Here is a 19687-nt window from a genome sequence, read left to right as displayed (position 1 = left end):
TTTGCCCCTCACCCCCAACAAGCCTCACTGTCCTCCAACCCATGCCCAGCCAGCGAGTCTGATGCGTCACTCCTCGTCTTCCCACGTGGATTGCACTTTCAGGAGGTAGTGTTTTAACCCCAAAATAGGACTCTAAAGTTAGATCTAAAGTGATCATGTCAAGATCAAAAGGGAAGAAGTCATGCTGGGCAGCCAGGTCTCACAGCCTCCAGCACATCACTGGTATGTGGGAAGCTGTTATCCATCACCAGCACCTCTGCACACATCTGTGTACATACACACACACACACACACACGGCCAGTGAGTGATGGGCAAAGAAAAGCTCACCCAGGACATTCCGAATAAAGAGTGGCCTCCGGGAGACTGGCAGGTAAACACCCAGGAAGTAGACGGGGACCCCAGAGAGGGCGATCCCGATGCCAATGACAGAATTGATGGTATCACTGAAGAGGGGCACAATCACCAGAAACAAGGAGCATATGCAGAAAACGATGGGAAAAAACAGGCTCAGCTGAAATGGAGGGAGGTGAGAAATCAGGTAAAGTGGGATGGGGGAGCCAGGTATGGGCAAGAAGGCACCTTGGGGAGAGGGCCCACCCCTCCTCGTCAGCCCAGAGTCACTGACCTTGAGAGGCCGGGGCCGCTTGGGCTCCTTCCAGCGAAGATAGAGCTGTCCAGCAATAGACAGGCCCACAAAGAACCAGTAGCTGAAGCTGAAGTAGTTGATGAGCAGGAAAACATCCTCCACAGTGAGGTAGATGAGTGTCATGGTGCACTGGAAGTGGTGGGGGGGAGGGGGGGAGGGATGGGACAGCCTTGTCACCACCAGGCCACCTCAGGAGACTCCACCATCCAGCAGTCAGCACCAGATCTGCTGACTGCTGATTTAGCTTCACCAGATTACCTCCAGTTCTTTTCAGCGACCCTTTGGCATCAGGTAGGTCCATTCTCTGCATTAATCTTCAAAGTGGCATCTCTCCCTCTTCTGTTGGGGGCCTTTCCTACACTCAATGCCTCCCTTCTTTTTGCCAGCACTTCAGCAACAAACCAGACTCCTTTCCCTTTCTGATGGCAGACAGTAAGGCCCTCCTCACTTCAACACACCAACCTCAACATGAATCACACTGTGCCCTTGGGAGGCCAGAAGACCCTTACTCATGGGTCCCAACTACCTGGCAGACAAATGGGGGTAATGCCTCCAGAACTATCTCACTGTCCTAGGGCCTTAGAAATGCAGATTAGCAAAATGGATCCATACCCCTAGGGAGAGAGGTATGGCTGAATTTGCCCCTTGGAACCCAGAAGACAGAGGTAAGGGACAAGAGTCCTGGGACAAGGTCAGATTTGCTTAAACTTCAAGAATATGGAGTTCCTCCTACCTATCTTTTCACCCAGATTATCAACAAAGGATTTAAAATTAAAAGAGTTCATTCTCGGGAGAGAAGGGGGACCCTGTATTTGAGAGGAGAAAAGTGGAGTGGAAGATAATTAATTAAAAGACAAGATGACAGATCTCCCCTAAATTTATAAATTCAATGCTATACCAATCAAAATATCAAGAGGGTTTTTTATTATTTTGTCAAAATGATACCAGAGCTCATCAAGACAAATAAACTTGAGAATTACCAGGAAAATTCTAGGGGGAAAAAACTAAAGAAGTACCCTCAGTCCCTCTTTAGTTTTCAGATAGTCAATATAAAGCTAAATAATGAAGCTTGGTGCTAACGGGGAGGATTAGTTAAGATGATGATACATTTAAGGGGCATATAATTTTACTTGGCACATTGAAGCACTCTAAAAAATTAGCCATTATTACTTTTATATTATAACAATTTGAAAACTGTGTAAAAATGGATTATTCAATAAATGATACTGATCTAGCTGGCTAGCCATTTGAGAAAAAAATTAAGTGAATCCCCACCACACTCTATACCACAAAATATAAATTCCAGATGAATGCAAAATTTAAACGTAAGTAATGAAACCATAAAAGAACTAAATGACAAGAAAAATGAGCTGTTTTTCCAATCCTGGAGTAAGGCCTTTCTCAGGATCCCTGTTAGCCTTTATATATATAATACCTTAGTGCAAATTAGAAAATGAAGGTCCTTCTCCAGGACTCTTTCCATCTGTCAGAATACTTTCATAATTTACTGATTTTGTTGGAATAAAACATTTTACTGGGGCCAGCCTGGTGGTGCAGCGGTTAAGTGCGCCCATTCCACTTTGGTGGCCCGGGGTTCGCTGGTTCGGATCCTGGGTGCGGACATGGCCCCACTCGGCAAGCCATGCTGTGGCAGGCGCCCCACATATAAAGTAGAGGAAGATTGGCAGCAGATTTTAGCTCAGGGCTAATCTTTCTCAAATAAATAAATAAATAAATAAATAAAATAAAAACATTTTACTGCAATTCACTATATATAAATCTATGATATCTATGATTTGAATAGAAGCTCCTAGGGTAGTTGGTGTACAACTGACCTGACTTTTCTAAAAATTATTTAATTAAAAAAAAAGAGCTGGGGCCGGCCCCATGGCCACGTGGTTAAGTTTGCACACTCTGCTTTGGTGGCCCAGGGTTTCGCTGGTTTGGATCCTGGGCGTAGACATGGCACTGCTCGTCAAGCCACAGAGAGGTGGCATCCTACATGCCACAACTAGAAGAACCTACAACTAAAATGCACAACTATGTACTGGGTGGATTTGGGGAGAAAAAGCAGAAAAAAAAAAAGAAGATTGGCAGGAGTTGTTAGCTCAGGTGCCAATCTTAAAAAAAAAAAAAAGAGCTATGTGCCAGCCCTGTGGCCTAGTGGTTAAGTTTGGCACACTCTGCTTTGGCAGCTAGGTTTCGGTTCCTGGGCATAGACCTACACCACTCGTCAGCGCCCATGCTGTGACAGCAACCCACTTTCAAAACAGAGGAAGACTGGCAAAGATGTTAGCACAGGGCAAATCTTCCTCAGCAAAAAGACAAAAAAAGAGCTAGAAGAAAGAGAAGAAGCTACTGACATAGAGAAAAGAAAGATAAATCTTACAAATTCATTTTTGCTATGCTTTTGTAGTGTCGGCCTTCTCTAATATGACCATGTTTTACTTTCATATTTTAAAATAAATTTAAGAAAAAGGAAGAAACACTAAGGAGCTCAGGAAGCATCTCAAGAAACTAGTATTCCTCCCACCCAACAGTCTTCTCATAAAGTCAGCAGGAGGAGTAACACACAGATGTGTCCAATTCCCATACTCCCCCAGCAGAGCTTACATTGAACAATAAAGCAGGGATGGGTGTAAAACGCTCAATGTGGATCATAGACAGAAGGTCCGGAAGATGGCCCTCACGAGACCCCACAAAGAACAACCTAGAAGGACAAAAAATGTGTCAGCAGGATCCTTTTACTCAGCCACGCAACCACACTTCTCACTCAGACAAACTAGGCTCAGAGCCCCAGAAGAAAGCAGGAGGTAGTCTCTCAGGAGAATCCTATGTTCTCTAGGTATGCCCAACACATCTTACCCCTCCCTTTACCCACAGATGCTTCCACACTCCAATCATGGGCACCTCACCATTACCCATGAATGCCCTACCCCACTGTTACCCACTGACACTCCCAGCCCCACAGCTATAGAACCCACTATCACCCACAGACACTCCACTTCTCTCAATCACAAATACCTCACATCTCCCAATGGATACCTCACCCTGCCATCGTCCACTGGCACCCCAATCCACGCCACCAGGGGTACCCCTGTTCTGTTACCCCACAAATTTCATACTTAGCACAATGACTTTTTAAAGAAGCGCAGTCAGACTTCGGTCATGCCCTCCACATATCTTCCCTGAGCTCCTGAGATGTGACACACTAGGGTGAGCCTGAGGATCAAAGAGACAACCCACATTTCCTCTCTGCACACACAGAACCCTACTGACTGGGAAATAGAGTAGTAGAGAAATGAAACACCACCCAGGGTAGTTCGCAACATCATGGAGCACACAGCACACATCATGAGGCTGGGGTGTGTGTTGGGGAACAAAAAGCTTCACAAGAGATGATCATATCTGGGCTGGGAAGGAGTGCTGAGTTTGCCAGAAGGTGAGTGAACATGAAATAGCACAGACAAAGGCAAAAAAGACCTGAGGCATGAAAGAGTGTGGCCTCTTTGAAGGCTGGTGCTAGAATGCCTGGAGTCCTAGGATAAGTGGTGGGAGGAGAGTTCTGGGAAGAATCTGCATATGAGGCCATGGTGTGGAGTCTGAACAAACACTGAGAGCCAGCTGTGGCTTTGAAGTAACGGCCTGATGGGATTTGACTCAGAGACTCTAGTTGGCATCATACAGACTGCATCACAGCAGGCAGAGGCTAGGGTGTGGGGGGAAGGCCATACAAGAAGGTTATCCATAACAACCTCCCATAAGAGATGATGCCTGAACAAGGGTAGACACCCTGGCCAAGGAGCGATCAGAAAAGATGTGATAACTTCAATCAAATTTGGTGATCCTATATGTGTGAGTGTGCACGCACATGTTTGAGCTGGGACAAGGTGGACACCAAGGGAAAAATCAAGAGGCTAAGCAAGGAGAATTGACGGACTGACTGATGTGGAATAAGGCTGCCCCAGCTAGAGAAGCCCAAGGTGACCTGGCCTACACGCCAAACTATATGACCCAGTGGACTTTTTTTATGATATGAATTAGGACTGCCCCAGGGAGAGAAGCCCGGGGCATCCTCACCTACATGCCGATCTATATGGTCAGATTCGTATCTAAAGTTATATGACCGCACAATAACCAGACCCCATCTGCACTGAAATCATTTAATGACTTTTTACATCATCTTTTCTTTTCTCCAGTAAAAATAAGTCACGTACCCATGCCTTATAAAATTAGCCCTAACCCTCAACTCAGGGCAGCAGCAGGAGCTCTGACTGCCTGTGGGTCTTGTCCCCACACACCAGCTCTGCCTGCCCATGGGTCCTGTCCCCATGCCAGTGGGGGCAGCAGCAGCGGCAGCAGCAGGAGCTCTGACTGCCCGTGGGTCTTGTCCCCACACACCAGCTCTGCCTGCCCATGGGTCCTGTCCCCATGCCAGCGGGGGCAGCAGCAGCGGCAGCAGCAGGAGCTCTGACTGGCCGTGGGTCTTGTCCCCACACACCAGCTCTGCCTGCCCATGGGTCCTGTCCCCATGCCAGCGGGGGCAGCAGCAGGAGCTCTGACTGCCCGTGGGTCTTGTCCCCACACACCAGCTCTGCCTGCCCATGGGTCCTGTCCCCATGCCAGCGGGGGCAGCAGCAGGAGCTCTGACTGCCCGTGGGTCTTGTCCCCACACACCAGCTCTGCCTGCCCATGGGTCCTGTCCCCATGCCAGCGGGGGCAGCAGCAGGAGCTCTGCCTGCCCATGGGTCCTGTCCCCATGCTATTCCACACTATTCTGTAAATAAAAGAACACTACTGCCAGATCTTGAGAGTCTAAGAAATCTTTCTTTCGACTCCTCGGCTCACCGATCCCGCATCATGACAACATCACAATTGGAGACAAGGCACATATAGGATACATATTAAGTTTGAGATACTTGTGGGCCATCCAGGTCACAGGAGTTGATATCATCTGGAAAGGTTGCACAGGGCAAGACGTTGGAGTTGGTTCACAAGGTTAATAATTTGTACTAAGAAGAAAAGAAATGTGGCAGAGGGGATGCTAGAAAGTGGTAATCTGTAGGTGAGGCAAAGGTGTCTAGTACAAAGCCAAAGACAGCTACATGTGTAATAAAGAAAAAGTGAAGAAGGTAACACAGGCAGAAAAAATTGTGCATTATCTTGACATCACTGCCATCCCCTTTATGTGCAGGTTCAGACTCCTACTGAGTGCCTTACACCCACCCCTATCCTGTCACTGCCACAAGATAATTGAGTGAGGTTAGAAGGCACCTACTATCGAAGTATTTTGGGATGACTGACAGAGCCACTTGGGATGTCTCAGGTATCAGTAAAGGTGAGGCTATGGGAAACACCGTCTTTGCGTGGGGCAACTTGTGAAGAGCCACACCGGGTGCACCTTTGGCCACACTAGGCTGACAAGAGGGAAGATGATACCATATTCTCTTAAAAGGCCTTGATCTCTCCAGTACTCTAGTTGCCCCAGAGAGGCCCCAAGTACATGGACTGGGGGGTTAAAACTAGTAAGAAGAATGAATAGGACAAAACTATTTCTTTTATTAATTCACCCTCCTATCTGTTCATGTGGCAAATATTTATTGAACACCTATTACACACCTGGCCCTGGGGACAGCAACATTCATAGGCTGAGTGGAAGAGAAATCCTGAAAGAAGACTTCCTCTCAGATATCAGATATCACAGAAGGCACAGAAATAGTTTCAGAAGTAGAAGGTGGTTAGCATCACTTACTTCGGGGATCCAGTAGGATAAGGACTGAAGGCAGGCTAAGAAGGAGGTCACTGGTACCCTTAATAGAAACATTTTTAGGTAGTAGAAGCCAAAGTATAATGGATAGAAAAATGAATGACAGTCGAAATGCAGACCATTCCCTTGAGAAGTGTGTCCAGTAAGGGGACAAGGGGAGATGACAAAAGCTGTTTTGTAACTTCTCTAAGTGGAGCTGAGAGAAGCTTGTGCAGTGCTGGCTCCAACTGAACATCCCCCAAAGAGAAGGGCCAAGCGATGAAGCAAAGTGCTGAAGAAGAGGTGAAGTACTAGAAGCCTGAGACCAGGTAGCAGAATCAGCCTGGAGAGGCAGAACTGCTCCTTTCTCTGAAACGATGGGAAGGACAGTGCTCTTATATACAAGTCTCTGCACAGAGAGGAGAGCAGAAGCCTATTTGTCAGCCTCAGTGTTTTCTGTGAACTGAGTAGCAGAGTCATCCTGTACAGTACCTGGCAGACAGCAAGCGCTCAATAATCATTTTTTAAAGGAATGAATCCTGGGGCTGCAGCATAACCCACAAGGAGCCTAGAGTCTGGTCCCTGATAGGATCACTACTCTAAGCTACTGCCTTCCTCCCCTCCACCTCTTATCAATCTGTCCTTGCCTTAGATGGAAACATGAGTTACCAGTACACAGATGTTTGCATAAAGTCAGGCACACATGCATACACACATATATCCACCCTGTATATCACAGAGAAGAAACAGGGAAAAAAGGGCCCTTATGGGCTCACCTAGAGACTCCAAGAATTAAATATTGCAGTCTGTTATCAGTGAAACAGAGGCACAGTACCTTGATGAAGCAAAGATAGACGCATTGAGGCCCCCAAAGCAGGACAGAGCAACGGCAATGGGAATGGTCCAGCTGAACATGCCAAATGTCCGGTCAGCAAATGTCTGGAGGCAGAGCACAGAAGGGGAACTTAGCACAGGACAGGGTTTCATAAGCCTCCTGCATCTATGGTTCTGGGACAAACACAGTCGCATCTGAGCAGCCCACCCTCTGGCCTAGATCCATCAACTGGCCCTGCAGAGCTGGAGCAGCTGCAGAAAGAGATCGAGACATTCAGTATCATAAGATGACGAGCAAATGGAGATCCCAAGAGACTCACCACAGCCACAGCATCACTGCCAAGGACATCTGAAATGCTCAGCACTGTGTAATAGGCCACGTTGGTCAGGATGTAGATGAGCGTCACAATTGGCATAGAAATCCCAATGGCCAGGGGCAAATTTCTGTCAGGATAAGTGAGATAGTACTACCTAGAACCAACCTCCCCTTGGGGTCAAAGTCCACCGAGGGATTTTTCTAACATTTAACAGTTCCCCAGCCTCTCTGGGTCTTTGACGCAGGCTCCTCTTCCCCATGTGACCTAGGGTAAGTATGTATCCCATGCCCCTGGGCTCTTTCTACTGAGAAACAGAGAGAGAGAGAGAGAGATCCTTCTCTGTGAAGATAGCTGATCAATATTTGATCTTCCCCACAGTTGAACCAATGAAGAAGGGTCCCACTGAAGAAGGAGCAGTGTCCTCTAGGGACTGGAGGCGAGGCTGGGGACCTGGCTGCCCAGAATAAGCTTCTGGTTCCCCAGGCTTCAATGTCAGCTCCAGAATACAAGGGTCAGCTGTTGCCCACTGAAGGACCTCTCCTCAAGGAAGGACCCTGGGGATCCTCCAGTGTGAACATGAGGGTAAGGAGCCAGGGGCTTTACAACCTTCACTCATTCCCATCCTAGCCCCTAATCCCTCCGAGCTGGAGAAAGGGGAGTAGGGAGAAGAAGAAGGGGTAAGAGATGAAGGGAGGAGGGGAGGGGAGAGGGCAAGTGTGCCCACTATCATCAGGAGTTCCAGCCAAGTTGGGGAGTGAGAGTGTGATCCCGCCTTTACCTTTCTGGGTTTTTGATTTCTTCTGTTACAAAATTAAGGGTGTCCCAACCTGAGTAAGAGAAGAGGGCAGAGTAGAGGGCGAGAGAGAGGTCTCCCATGTCCCAGGAGGAACCCTGAAAGGCGTCCTGAAAGTGCTCAGAGTGTCCTGTGGGGGCAGAGGCAGGTGGGGGGTTCAGGGAAAAGGAAGAGGAAGAGGGAGGAGAGGAGAGAGGGAAGGTATCAGGAGATGAGGAAGGATGGGGAGGGGCAGTAAGAAAGAGGAAGGAAAGATGGGGAAAAGGAGAAAGGACGAGGGTCAAGAAAAGAAGGGAAAAGCAAGAGGGTGGGGGGAAAAAAAACATAATTTAACACCAAAAGAACAACCACCACCAGCTCCCTACACTTGATCACCCAACCCACTCCCTCAGGGAAGTTCATATTCCTTTAGTAAAACTAGAGAATCTCAGAAAAACAAAGGCATTTCTGGCTGCCCTCTGAAGTGATAACACCTTTTCCAAAGCCCTAATGAATTTCCATTTCCTGCAAGTGACCTCACAGCAGGCCACAGATCTTCTTCCTATTTTTAGAAAGAACCCTGTTTCACATTAAGGAGTCATTTTTCGTAAACAATTAGACCTTCCTGTGGAACTACTTCTCTTGGCTCAGACCACGGCACAACTTGGTCAGATGGGTTTCTCAGTCTCATGGAAAGAACTGTTGCTCTACTTACAATAGCTGTGATTGCATGAGGCAGGAAATGCCTCACTTCACAGAGGCAATGTAGGAACTGGGGTCTTCTTATCTCTCACTGGGCCTTGGTAGACCTGGGCCACCTCCACCCTTGGAGAGCCAGCCTAAGCACCTGTCTTTCTCCTTGGAGGCCTCCAGAGACCAGAGACTGCAGACTTAAAAGCTGAGAGAGCAGCACCCAGCTGCCCAGGAGAGAGACTTTCTGGACACACTGGGGGTTTTTAACAAGACCCAAACATCTAAGGAAGCCTGCTGTTACCCTCTGTAGAAAGCCTAGACCCATTCCTCAATGTGGCAAAAAGGGCTGGCTGGGCAGCAAGAGAAGGGTAAATAGAGACTCTCATGCCCCAGGGGTATCAGTCATCACACACAGCAGTGGTTACTTAAGGCACAGATCTTGGGTGGAGGATTACTCAACTACCCAATTTGACCCCAGCTGTTTCTGAGATTCCAGGGACATTCAGATGGCAGGCTGTACTAACTTGGTGCATGTGCACAAAGGTGCTAGACCAACTGCCTAAGCACCACTCAAGGCACTTCTTAAAAACATCTTTTTCAACTACAAAACAACGAGAGTTTGATCCAACAGGTCTGAGATGGGGGGTCTCAGCTACCCAGGTGATTGTAAACACAGCAAAGTCTAGAGACAGATGATCTAGAGAAGTGGGTTGTTCAACGATTGAGATATCCTTGGCCAAGGACATCACAGGACTTCTCTTAGAGCTCAGGAGGTCTTGGGAGGCCTGTTATGTTCACTGCCAGTCTGTTCTGATCCAGGAATAAAAGGCTTTCTAAAGCCAACATGCAGGAAAATCAGCGCCAACTTCACAATATTTTAATATTTTGCTGAGAGTTGACTTCGGGAGGGAATGCTGAATAAGAGCAAGTCCAGATGAAAAGTAAAGCCTACAAAATAACCATTCAGTTCCACATCCCATCTCCCCTACACACACCTTCCCACTCAAGAAGGGCCAAGTCTTCCTACTCACTACCTGGCAATCACAGACCAAAAACAGGAGCCAGAGCAGGGCTCACTCTATCCCCACTGATTACTTTTATGACCCAATTTACAACCCATGTTCCAAGAGCTCCTAGGCCCTCAGCTGGCTTCTTGCAGTGCTCCTAGCCTCCCAAAAGGGAAAGCAGCCCTGAGGGAGGAGCTGAGTCAAGTCCATTTGGCCAAGCCAGCCTGACCCAAGAAGCCCAGGGACAGATCTCTCGCTCTCACTGACACAGTCTACCATGTACACAGAAAGAGCTGAGCAGTAAAGCTAACAGAGTCCCCATGTCCTCCTCAGTGAATCCACGGTAACTCCAGGAGTCATCCACCCACCTTCCCACCTTGGGCCCTTCTTACCCTGGCACAGTTTAACAAGGCCCATGACAATGATGGCAATGAGCGCTAGGACCTTGGCGTAAGTGAACGTGTCCTGCACACGTGTGCCCCACTTGACATAGGCACAGTTCACAAATGTCAGCAAACCTAGGAGGAAAACCATAAAGTCATTGGCAGGCTTGAGCTGAAGGCACAAAGGCCCAACCTCTCTTTACAGAGTGCATCACTACCCTGTCTGCCTAAGGCAAAGGGGCCAATGGACCAGTCAGAACCAGGAGAAGAGGGAAATGGGGGAACATCATCCATCTGCCCCAGCTCAAAGCTCCCGTGAATATCCCATCACTGTTGACAAGCAAAGATACAAAGGCACACATTAACACATTTCCATACATTCTGACAGCAGGAACCATTTTTAGAAATCCCTCCCAGGCTCAGGAATGGTGGACAGCACCCACTCTCTCCCACTCAGACTCCCAAGGTTCCAAACCACCTGCAGCATAAGACCTCTCCACGGGGGCCGGCCTGGTGGCGCGGCTGTTAAGTTTGCGCGTTCCGCATCTCCACAGCCCAGGGTTCACTGGTTCGGATCCCGGGTGCGGACATGGCACCGCTTGGCAAAGCCATGCTGTGGTAGGTGTCTCACATATAAAGTAGAGGAAGACGGGCATGGATGTTAGCTCAGGGCTGGTCTTCCTCAGCAAAAAGAGGAGGATTGTCAGTAGTTAGCTCAGGGCTAATCTCTCTCAAAAAAAACCAACAAAAAAACAAATAAGACCTCTCCATGGCCACATTAGAGAGTGGGGACAAGAGAGGCCCATCAATAAATGAGGTGAATTTGAATACAGGTGGAAGGTCACCCAGGAATTAGAGAAACAATATTTTGCATGCAAGTGTAAAAAAGGAAAAAGCCTGTCATGTGCTTGACAGTTTCACATACATCCTCTCAATTAATTCTCACAACTCCAAAACATAGACATTCCTCTTCCCATTTTATAGATGAAGAGATATTGGCTTTACTATATCAATAACATGATTTCTATTTAATATAAACTCATGAAACTTGCAACAAACTGAGGCTGAGAGAGGCTAACTACCATTCCCGAGCTCACACAGACCCCAATGATCTCCCTCATCCCCATTCCTATCCAAACCTCCCAATACTCAGTGAGGTCCATGGAGAAGTGAGCTCCTTTAGACATTCCCTAGGCTCGTATCACTACTGCTGGCTTTATGTTCCAGCTCCTCATGTACCTTAGTGATATCCGGGCCCTGTGTTGAGGGTCCTAGCACCTTACCCCTGCTAAATAAGGACTGCTCTGATCCATGGGGAGGACATGAGAACAGTATCCAAGGGGCTCCACAGTGACACCTCTAAGTACTTCCCTGAGCCTCCAAAAATAGAATTTTTATGTGAACCTCATATGTTATTACAAAATCTATTGGGCCATCTCTACCTACCCCTACCCATCTTGCACTCTTTCCTTCAGCCAAACTCTCTCCTTACTGGTGCCAGATATAGGCATAGAAGAAATGTTCTCCCCTCCTCCTCCTGTCAAGGCCAACAGCAACTCCCACTTTTAAGGTCTAGCTCAGCCCCCACTTCCTCTGTAAAACCTTCCCCAAACATACGAGCCAGGCCCTCACTAAGCTCTCCCTCCCCGAACTTTATGGCATTCCCACTTCACAGCACAGCTTAGTGTCTCATTCTATGGTCATTTAGACATCTGTCTCAAGAAGGTCTCTCCCTCAGGCATTCGGGTGGTGCTTGAGATCACAAATTCTTAGGGGGAAACAAAAGCATATTGTTTTCTTTTTTTTTTCCTTCTCCCCAAAGCCCCCCAGTACAGAGTTGCACATTTTAGTTGTAGGTCCTTCTAGTTGTGGCATGTGGGACGCCACCTCAGCGTGGCCTAACAAGCGGTGCCATGTCTGCACCCAGGATCCCAACCAGTGAAATCCTAGGCCACCAAAGCGGAGCGCGCAAAGTTAACCATTCGGCCACGGGGCTGGCCCCATCGTAGTGTTTTCTTAAGCTTACTGCCAAGCAAAGAGGGGAACTAACGAACTCTGGTTGGAATCAAGGTGGTGATGACTTTCACTTAACCTCCAATTCCCTGGAGCAAGGCAAATGTCAGGAAGTTGGACATTCCTCCACTCAAATGGAGAGGAGAGCCTAGAGCCAGCATGTGGAAATAAACACAGGCGGTTGAACAGCCTTCATGGCACTTCAAGAGCTTTCACACAATATGCTGGCAGATAACACAGGTGACTACTAGTCAGTCATATGAGGTGGAGGGTGGAGGAATGGGGCGTATTAGTCAAGGAGGAGGGGAGTAGGCCAAATGAATGCATGCTGCTGGCAGGTCTTCCCAGGGATCTGCCCTGCTATTCAAAGTTTGCTGTGCAGGACTAAGCCTAGATCAGCTAACATAAGGATTACCTAGTTAATAGCCACCAGTAATCTGCAGACCCCTGTTCAATACAGTAAACATATTTTGAGGTACCTGCCAAGCCCCTTCTTGGGAATTGTTCTCCTTGCCCTATCATGGCTGATTTGAACCAGACAATGGACCCAAGCTGAGCCTATTCGATTTTGTCTCTTCCAGGAACAAGAAGTCAGGATACTAAGAGACTGAATCTATTTAACAGCAGCAGAGTCAGGGGCCATAGCAACTCAAAGTCACATATAAGCCTTGTAACTACAGACTAACAAAAACCACAAGAAAGCAGAGGAAGGAAGCAGGACTACAAAAAGAAGTGTGAGGGCACACAGCTTGTGAGAAAAAGGCTGATGGAGAAAGATGCAGAAATACACAGAGACAAGAGACAAAGATAAGAAGACAGAGAAGGGGAGAAAGAGAAAGAGAAAAAAAGACAGACATACACGTGGCGAAAGAGACTGTCTCACAATGTCCTGGCTGTGCTTGATGAATATTATTTTAGACTGGTTACTTTTAAAAACTGTGGACAAGAAGGAGGCTCTGAGGAGTGGAATTTGCTTGCCCTTTGATGAGAGACATTTGCATTTGTGAAGGAAGTCTCCATCTGTGGGGGATGTCTCCCTCTCTGCACCAGGAGGAAGTGGGGATGACTTTATCTCTAGAAACTCTTAATGGGGAAGGCAAGGACTTAAGTTGTTTACTGTCTGGTAACCTCATGTAACTGACCCCCCCCCCCAACATCCTCCTTTGTCTTTAGCTGAAGATAATATTTAAGCGGTGGCTTCTGCCATTTACTTTGACAAATACAAATGGCAAGTAATAGGATATATTGGAGTATATGAGGAAGCCATTTGGTGTAAACCTAATTCGGCCTGACCTTGTTCTTCCAAAAGGGCCTGACAGTGACCCTTGAGCCGTTGAGCATGCATTCTATATCTGCTTTAGATATTCCCTATGGCAAGAACAAAGGCCCTTGAGATAAAGGTGCAACTTCCCTCCCCCTCCCAACGTTGGCATTTCCTTAAGGATTAAGCATCTTTCCTTAGGCTAGGAACTGATTGCTGTGCTCACCTGTGACCACCCAGCTTGAGACAATAGACTTGCCTCCTGCTACTCCCGCCAAGACAGCAGACCCACTACCTGCTGTGTCCATCAAGCGCTGTGCCGACAGGGCAATCTTGTGACTATTGTGGGAGGGACATTTCAATCATATGTGAAACATCCTGTTTGGAGACATATAACCACTCTGTATACCTCACTTATTTGGTACCCTTTCTTCCTTCGGGAAGAAAGGCCCCGGGCCATGGTCTTCAGATTTTAGCTCAGAATAAACTCATCCCAAATTTTCATTTATAGATTGGTTATGGATTATTTTCAGTCTGACAACTTAATCTGGTTTGATTCTTATCTAAAAGTTACAGGACCCAATAACCAGACCCCACCAGCACTGATACCATTTTAACAACTCTTTTTACATATTCTTTCCTTTGTCTTGTAAAGAGATAACTCACATACTTATGCCTTAAATTTAGCCCCACCCTCAACTCATGTTTGCAGCAGCTCTTTACCGCCCATGGGTCCGGTCCCCATGCTATTCCACACTATTCTCTAAATAAAAGAGCACTACTGCCAGACCTTGAGAGTCCAAGAAATCTTTCTTTCGACTCCTCGGCTCACCGACCCCGCATCATGCTCACTGTGCTTCTGGTTTGTGGCACCAAGATGTGACTGTAAGATGGGGAAGAGAAATGATACACTCCTCAGCCCTACAGAGAAGCACTCCCTCTCACTTCTGCTCCTTCTTCACTCCATTCTGCTACAAATTACTCCCATGGCTTGGTCCTCTCTGCACACTAGTGAATATTGCACACAGTGGGAATTCAACAACTACTGGTGCTGAACAGATGAATGAAGGCAGCACCTCATGGAGGTCTCTGCAAAGCCCCTTTTGAAAGACCAGCTGGAAGGATACAAAAGAATCTGGTCACAGTGGCTGCCTCTGGGGAGGAAGACTAAAGCTCTGGAGAGGCAAGGAGACTTTTTCCATTGTATTCCCTTTTATACTTTGACTTATTTACCATGCACATATGCTTCTTTCTCAATAAAAATAAAAACAGCTAATTAACAACAATGTGCAGACAGGGAGCAGGGCCAGGAGTAGGGTGAGGGGAGCAAGGCCCCCAGGGTGCAAAATTTAATGAGGTATTGACTCACAGATGACCACTTAGCAATCTGAGAGTGAGTGCATCCTTAAATGCTGGCCCAGGTGCCTTGCTTGCTTCACCCTACTCTCAGTGCCGCCAGAGAAGAGAGAGCTCCAAGAGCAGTCTACCATGCAGAAGCCAAGTCCCCTGAATGTTTTCCTGGTCCCAATCAAGAAACAAAATTTTACCATCTGATCCCCAGCCCTCCCAGATCTCCCATCCCTGTCTAGTATCACAGACTCTGTTAGAGCTCAAACATAAGACAACAAGGCCTGAGGCCAGGTGCTCAGATTCAACTACCACAATTAAAACATCCAAGTCTTGCCTCTTCTCCTGATCTCACTTCCTTGCTGCAAAGCCTGCACCAAGGAGTGTGAGACCCATGTGAGGGTCTTCAAGGCTCCCTGGGGGCTTGTTACTGAGAAAGGAGTACTCAAATAGCAGATTCAGACCAAATCCCAAAGCTGAAACAAATCTCCAAAGTCTCTCTGTGGCAAAGACTGCTAGTTATCTTCCAATATCTGTTCTTCCCTTTTTCCATAGTAATAGAAACTTTAGCTGGAGTTATGGCTGCCCAAAATAAAGATGACATTTCCCAGCTTCTCTTACAGGCAGGTATGGCCATGAAACTAGGTTCTTGCTCCAAGAATGTAAGCAAATTTTTATATAAATAAAACCTCAGGACATATCTTTGAAGGGTAGGGCATACCTTTCTTTGTCCTTCCTGTCAGCTACAATGTAGACAGGACAGCAGAGCTTAAGTAGCCATCCTGGGTGACCGGCTAGAAGTTACACCATGCTGAGGACGGCAGCGCAGTAAGACAGAAGGAAGGAACCTGGCTCCCTAAAGAATTATGAACTCATCCTACAAGCCCCACACTGCCTACTTTTAACATGTGAGAGAAGTAATTTTCAGTATGTTTGAGCCATCCTGCTTGTGGTTTTCAGTTGTTTGAAACTCAAACTAATCCTGAATAACACATGCATCCTCAGACAGAACTACGCCTCTCATACTCTCTTTCTGATGAGGAGATGGCCTGACAATCTGAAGCTGTAGTCCCAGGTATGCTGACAGTCACAAATCCCTTTTCCTACAAGCAACAGGGAGGGGAAAGAACCCTTCCAATTCCTCCCACAAACAGGCTGCATATACTAAGGGGCATTCAAGGGCAGAGGAGTGCAAACCTTAACAATAAGATGGAAAAAGAGAAAAAAGGGGGGGTGGGGAAACATCTACAAGTCTATTAGGAGAGAAATGTTCTACGATGGTCCAAGAGAGGTAAACTCTTCCAAACAGCGATTCTGGAATCAAGAGCTACTTCTTTGGATGTATATGAATATGTAATGTACACGCCTTTTTAAAGAGCCTCCGTGTTTTTAATTACACAAATATACATATTCTTATTATCAAAAAGCATTCAAACTATATATAGGGTTAGAGTCCAGGTCTTTGAACAGCTATGGTCAAGACCCAGTCTTCCTTAGGCCTGTCACTGTCAGAACATGAAAGCTGGGGCCGGCCCTGTGGCCGAGTGATTAAGTTTGTGTGCTCTGCTTCGGTGGCCCAGGGTTTCGCTGGTTCGGATCCTGGGCATGGACATGGCACAGCTCATCAGGCCACGCTGAGGTGGCGTCCCACATGCCACAACAAGAAGGACCTACAACTACAATATACAACTATGAACTGGGGCTTTGGGAAGAAGAAAAGGGAAAAAAAAAGAAGAAGATTGGCAACAGCTGTCAGCTCAGGTGCCAATCTTAAAAAAAATGGAACATGAAAGCTGTCTATCCATAGCAACAACTGAAAATAGGAGAGCATACCCTTCCTACTCAGAACCCTGCCCAGGTCTGAGTCCAAGACAGCACAAGACAACAGAAAGCTATTCAGGCTTTATACAGTGTTTCTTCACTCCAGTCTCACCCTCAGCAGTCCCCCTCTCATTCTTCCTCCCTCTCTCCCTCCACCCCGACCTCCTCCTCCTCCTCACTGTCAGCCTTACCAAACAAACTCTCAGAGGAAATGGAGACTCAGCTTTGATGCCACTGTGTCAATGCTGAACTGACTTCTATGTTGAAACCTTCACAGCAAATATTCTCCAATGATGTGTGTGAGGCTACACAACAGGCAGGATCCCACAAAGATAAATGGACTGACAACACCTAAGCCAGGAACATCACCCTTCTACAGTCAGATCAAGTACTCTTACAACGCCAGGCACCTGGGTTACCGAGAACACTGCTGGTCACCTGCCAGAAGAGGAGACCTATGCACCTGAGGAACTGCCATTTTCCCCCACAGTCCCATAAGTGGATAAGAGACCCTAGGGATAAAGAGTTTAGTCTGCAGCCTGAGGCCCAATCTACCACAGAAGATTCCAAGGTCCCAGAACACATATGAGCAGAACGCACCTTTAGGATCGAGTTTCTCAACTCAGCACTATTGACATTTTGGACCAGATAAGTCTTTGTTGTGTGGGGTTATCCTGTGCATTATAGGATGTTCAACAGCACCCCTGGCCTCCACCCACTAGTACCCCACAGACTCCCTTCCTAGCAGCTATGACAACCAAAAATGTCTCTAGACCTTGCCAGATACTTCCTGGGGAGCAAACTCACCTGCGGTTGAGAACCACTGCTCTAGGATAATAAGTAGTAAGACAGCCTGAAATCCAAAGAAAGTTACTTGGATCTCCCTGCCAGTGTAACCTGAGACTGGGGTCGGGGGGCTGCTGGAAAGCCAGGATCTGAAACAGCAATGTCTTCAAGGGCCATGAAGGTAACACAAATGAGCAAAGTCAAGAATGTCTGGGTATGAAACAAGAGGAAGTGGAGGACCCTAGTGGACCGGAGAGTATATGTCCATTTAAAGGAAACAACCACTACTCAAACGCAGCTGATTGCGTCAGGCAGGAATTGGGGTCCAAGGTTGTCAGAACTTTTGATTTTTCAAGAGAAAGGGCAAGTCCTGATTTTCAAATGTTGGCAAGTAATTCAAAATTGTTTAGAACATTGTGCAGGCCAAACAAATATATCTGTGGGCCAAGTCTGGCCCATGGCTCATCAGCTTGCAGCTCTGCCCTAGCTTTGGTTATTACGGAGACTGCCTGGGCCCTTTCTTCTAGGATGGAATTGTCTAGCATGGCATAGCTGTAACTTCTTTAGGCAGTCTCCTAATCAACAACCTGGACCCCGCTCATGTCTCAATTTCAAGACTAACTCAATTCTCCTATCCTGCCTAAGTCTCATTCTGGATTTAGTGCAGATCTTTGTTCAATTATGACTTAATTGGTTCCTTCCAATTTATGTCTCTTGAGACCAGGCTCCTCTCACTGACACCCTTGCCCAAGGAAACTCCCTCCAGCACATTCCAGCTCTGTTGGATCCATAGGCCTGATTCTATGCCCTAAACTCCAAGAAGAGAAGTAAGCTGAACCCTAAAGCTTAGCTGGTTAGGATGGGACATAGTCTTATGACTTGTCCCCCCCACCCCAGTCTCAGGTTACACTGGCAGGGAGATCCAAGCCCACCTCTGACAAGTTTCTGCCCTCAAACCTGCATTATGGAAAAGGCTGGGCTTCTGGGACAAGAGGCTTACCAGAATTCAGATCCTGCAACTTGGGTAAAAGTACATTTGAATGAAAGAAGCTACAGATACCATGACTTTGTATTTCTAAGAGGTGAGGTCTCTCCTCTAATCAAAAGAGCAGTTCTTGGTATGGGGATGGGCTCCCTAAACACAAAAACAACAGGGAAAATCATAAAGGAAAAAAGATTTAGGGGGAGGCCCCATGGCCAAGTGGTTGGATTCACATGCTCCACTCCAGCAGCCTGGGGTTTTGCCGGTTTGGATTCTGGGCGCAGACCTAGCACTGCTCATCAGGCCATGCTGAGGCAGCATTCCACGTAGCAGAGCCAGAAGGACCTACAACCAGAATAGACAACTATGGGGGCTGCCCTGGTGGCACAGCGGTTAATGGTGCATGCTCTGCTTCGGCGGCCTGGGGTTCGATAGTTCAGATCCCAGGTGCGGACATGGCACTGCTTGGCAAGACATGCTATGGTAGGCGTCCCACATAGAAAGTAGAGGAAGATGGGCACGGATGTTAGCTCAGGGCCAGTCTTGCTCAGCAAAAAGAGGAGGATTGGCAGCAGATGTTAGCTCAGGGCTAATCTTCCTCAAAAAATGAATATACAACTATGTACTGGAGGGCTTTGGGGAGAAGAAGAAGAAGAAAAAAAGAAGATTGGCAATAGACGTTAGCTCAGGTGCCAATCTAAAAAAAAAAAGACGTACCAAATAAAAATCTTCTGTACATGAAAAATCATATACTGAGGTGCTCTTTGATACAATTATTCTCGGAATTCATCCTAAGGCCATTATGAGACCAATGCACAGGCACCCTCAGGTGCTCAGATAAGAGAACAAATTTACAACCCTTCTAGAAAGGAATTGGGTAACACATAAAGATCCTTAAAAAAGTTTATTTCTTGGGGCCGACTCTGTGGCCAAGTGGTTAAGCTCACACGTTCCGCTTGGGTGGCCCAGGGGTTCAACGGTTCACTGGGTATGGACCTAGCACCACTCATCAAGGCATGCTGAGGTGGCCACCTACACAGAAGAAGGTACATCTAGGATATACAACTGTGTACTGGGG

At 47.2% G+C, this 19687-nt stretch overlaps 1 protein-coding gene across 10 annotated transcripts in view; it reads right to left on the bottom strand.

Annotated features, from left to right (window-relative positions):
* The window catches only part of SLC7A6 (solute carrier family 7 member 6), a 38614-nt gene that overhangs the window by 4504 nt on the left and 14423 nt on the right, over positions 1–19687 (bottom strand). For all 10 annotated transcript variants that reach the window (XM_044761182.2, XM_044761181.2, XM_070500783.1 and 7 more), the window contains 7 exons: positions 10409–10534; positions 8323–8467; positions 7548–7671; positions 7229–7332; positions 3261–3357; positions 627–776; positions 329–512 (listed from right to left, as the gene is read on the bottom strand). In XM_044761182.2, coding sequence (XP_044617117.1) covers positions 329–512; positions 627–776; positions 3261–3357; positions 7229–7332; positions 7548–7671; positions 8323–8467; positions 10409–10534 — 930 coding nt within the window. The remainder of the gene's footprint in view (positions 1–328; positions 513–626; positions 777–3260; positions 3358–7228; positions 7333–7547; positions 7672–8322; positions 8468–10408; positions 10535–19687) is intronic.

The sequence above is a fragment of the Equus asinus genome, chromosome 28 (genome assembly GCF_041296235.1).
Source record: "Equus asinus isolate D_3611 breed Donkey chromosome 28, EquAss-T2T_v2, whole genome shotgun sequence".
NCBI lineage: Eukaryota > Metazoa > Chordata > Mammalia > Perissodactyla > Equidae > Equus > Equus asinus.
The sequence above is the reverse complement of the archived record's forward strand: the minus strand, read 5'-3'. Positions and strand labels throughout refer to the sequence as shown.